Raw genomic sequence first — 2,735 nt, forward strand, 5'->3', positions numbered from 1 at the left:
CGGGCCTAAATCGGACCCAGCTCAAGGAGAGGCTCCTGGGCCAGGCACTGTTACTAAAGCTGTGGTGTGCTTGCAGACAGAAACCTAACAGACTGCCCTCCGAAAGACCCAACAAGTAGTTGGAAGAGTCAGTGCAGATATTTACACCCAACCAATGGACAGAAGCCTGTGACTCCTGTAGTTAAATTGGGGAAAAGCTGGAACAAGTTGACAAGTAGGGCAGTCCCATGGGATGACCAACAGTCTCAACTAATCTTACCCCTGTGATCTTTCAGCCACTGACCAACAACCAGGCAGCAAACACCAGCTGATATTAGGCCCCCAAGACATATACAGCAGAGGACTGCCTGGTTTGACCTCAGTAAGAGAAGATGGAATTAATCCTCAAGACACTTGAGGCCCCAGGGAGTTGGGTGGTCTGGTAGCATAGTCTTAGAGACAGGGGGTTGTGGTGATGGAGGAGGTATGAGATGGGGAATGGTTGAGGGGCAGATCTGGAGGGGGATGAAGACTGGACTCTACAAAAGGATTGAAGAATAAAAAATAAAAATAAATAAAAACACTCAAAATAAAAGAATGTTTAATCCTATTGTCATTCATAACTTTATACAATGTAATAGAGAAATATAAAAAATTAAGCCTTCATAACATAAAGTACATGATGTAAACACAGATTAAAAGTTGGACAAAGGAACCTCACTTTGCTATAATTTTTAAAATTACTTTATAGTACTTAACTCACAATTTTTTTTTTTTTTGCCTTTAGGGACACTTTTACTTGGAAAATTACAACACTAGTACAAGTCAAGTCTTACACATTTAACATTTGCTTGTTGAAAGCAATTCATAATATCAAAATTAATCATGTTTTACTTTTTCTTCACAAGAACACAAAAATGAAGGGGGACTTAAAACAGAAAATTTAAAAAGGTAACACAACTTTTCTCTTATTAGTCCTTGATAGTTATGACAGAGACTTTCCATCTTGTGTTTCTCTGCATGGAGACCTTGATCCAAAGTCTTATTTGTTTCTAGAATCTGCTTCTGCCCCCCCCCCCTATCAGATCTGCTCCCTCCACGGCCACCTCCTCTTGGTGCTCCACGGCTTGAACTGCTGTAGAAATCACGTGGAGGAGGGTACCCCCTTTCCATAGATGGGGGAAGCCCTCGTTCTTGTCTGCCGACGCGATCACGGTCACTTGAGTAGAGATCACTTCTGCTGCTTGAGTAACTGTCTCGACTTCCACCATATCCATCACGTGAGCTGCTGTAATCATCATAGCGGCTGCTTCCTCCATAAGATGGTGGTGGCCCACGAGTAGGGGGCGCACTGCACGAATTTCCATAGCTCTCATATGAATCTCTGTAGGAACCGCCACTTGGATGATCTGAATACTCACGATCCCGACCATATCCATCTCTATCACCATAGCCTCTTGACGGATAGTCATCTCGGGAACTGGAATGACTGTAATCGCGGTAAGTATAATCTCTTGGTGGTGGTGCATAATCTCTGGTGTCTCGAGAACTTAGGTAATCTCTGCTTGAATAGCTGTCTTTTGTAGAATATCCATCATCTCTTGGGGACAAATAAACATCTCTGCGAGATGGCAGGGGTTCCCTTCTTGGTGGGCCTCCATAGCTATCTCTTCCACGGGACACTGGCATTCTTCCACCCATTCCACTGCTGCTTCGAACTGGTCCTGAAGGTGTTGATCTCTTAGGAGGGGGACCCCCGCTTCGTGGTGGTGGTCCTCTTTTTACTGGAAGTGGTCCCCTGGAAGAACTCATGTTAAAGTTCATGGAATAACCACCGTCATCCATGTATCCTCCACGTGAAGGGGGTCCCCTAGTTCCTCCACTTCCTCCTCGAAGACCTCTGGGAGGGCCTCTGCTTCTTGGAGGTGGAGGTGGTCCACGCCTGCCACTTTCAAAAGATGGTTTGGTAGCTTGCTCTACCTTAATGGCTTTTCCATCCAAAGACTTTCCATTCATATCTCTAGCTACATCTTTAGCATCTGCTGGGCTTTCGAAGGTAACAAAAGCAAATCCTCTTGATTTGTTGGTCTCACGGTCTTTCATCAAAAGTATTTCCACTATCCGTCCATACTTGCCAAATACTGCTTCCAGGGCTTTCTCATTTGTTTCTGTATTGAGCCCACCAATGAAGAGCTTTCCTGGGCGATCTGCTTCAACCATCTTTCCTTCCCGCTGGTAAGAGTCGCAGGGACTGTGAAGGTCTCAAGCTCCTCTACAAGCTCGCCAAACGGGCCTTCCAAGTAGCTCACCGGTGACAGCTGCTGGGTCTCAGAACAGAACAGAAAAGCCACTAGGACTACTGCACACGAGCACCCACGGGGTTAATGCTCCCCCAACTAGGAAGCCACTTTCCCGCGCCGGTCGCCACACGCGTCTGCCGCCGCCACTCCGGCCGAGTCACAATTTTTTTTAAAAAACCACATACTTAAGATAGCCACTCAACTCAGATATTAAAGACAATGACTTCATGAAATTCATAGGCAAATGGATGGAACTAGAAAATATCACCCTGAGTGAGGTAACCCAAGCACAGAAAAACACACATGGTATGTACTCACTAGTAAGTGGATATTAGTCTAAAAGCTTAGAATACCCAAGATACAATCCACAGACCACATGAAGCTCAAGTAGAAGGATGACCAAAGTGTGAATGCTTTACTCCTTCTTAAAAGGGGAGGATATGGAGGGAATATGGA

General features: G+C 45.3%; 1 protein-coding gene across 2 annotated transcripts; it reads right to left on the bottom strand.

Moving 5' to 3' along the window:
- Nucleotides 1-744: 744 nt before the first annotated feature.
- Nucleotides 745-2,436, bottom strand: Rbmxl1b (Rbmx like 1B). Of its 2 annotated transcripts, NM_001408846.1 has the most exon segments (3): nt 755-1,047; nt 1,050-2,306; nt 2,353-2,436. In NM_001408846.1, coding segments are annotated over 2 exon segments (1,176 nt in total). In that variant the 5' UTR covers nt 2,200-2,306; nt 2,353-2,436; the 3' UTR covers nt 755-1,021.
- Nucleotides 2,437-2,735: the final 299 nt, after the last annotated feature.

Source organism: Rattus norvegicus, chromosome 4 (genome assembly GCF_036323735.1).
Source record: "Rattus norvegicus strain BN/NHsdMcwi chromosome 4, GRCr8, whole genome shotgun sequence".
NCBI lineage: Eukaryota > Metazoa > Chordata > Mammalia > Rodentia > Muridae > Rattus > Rattus norvegicus.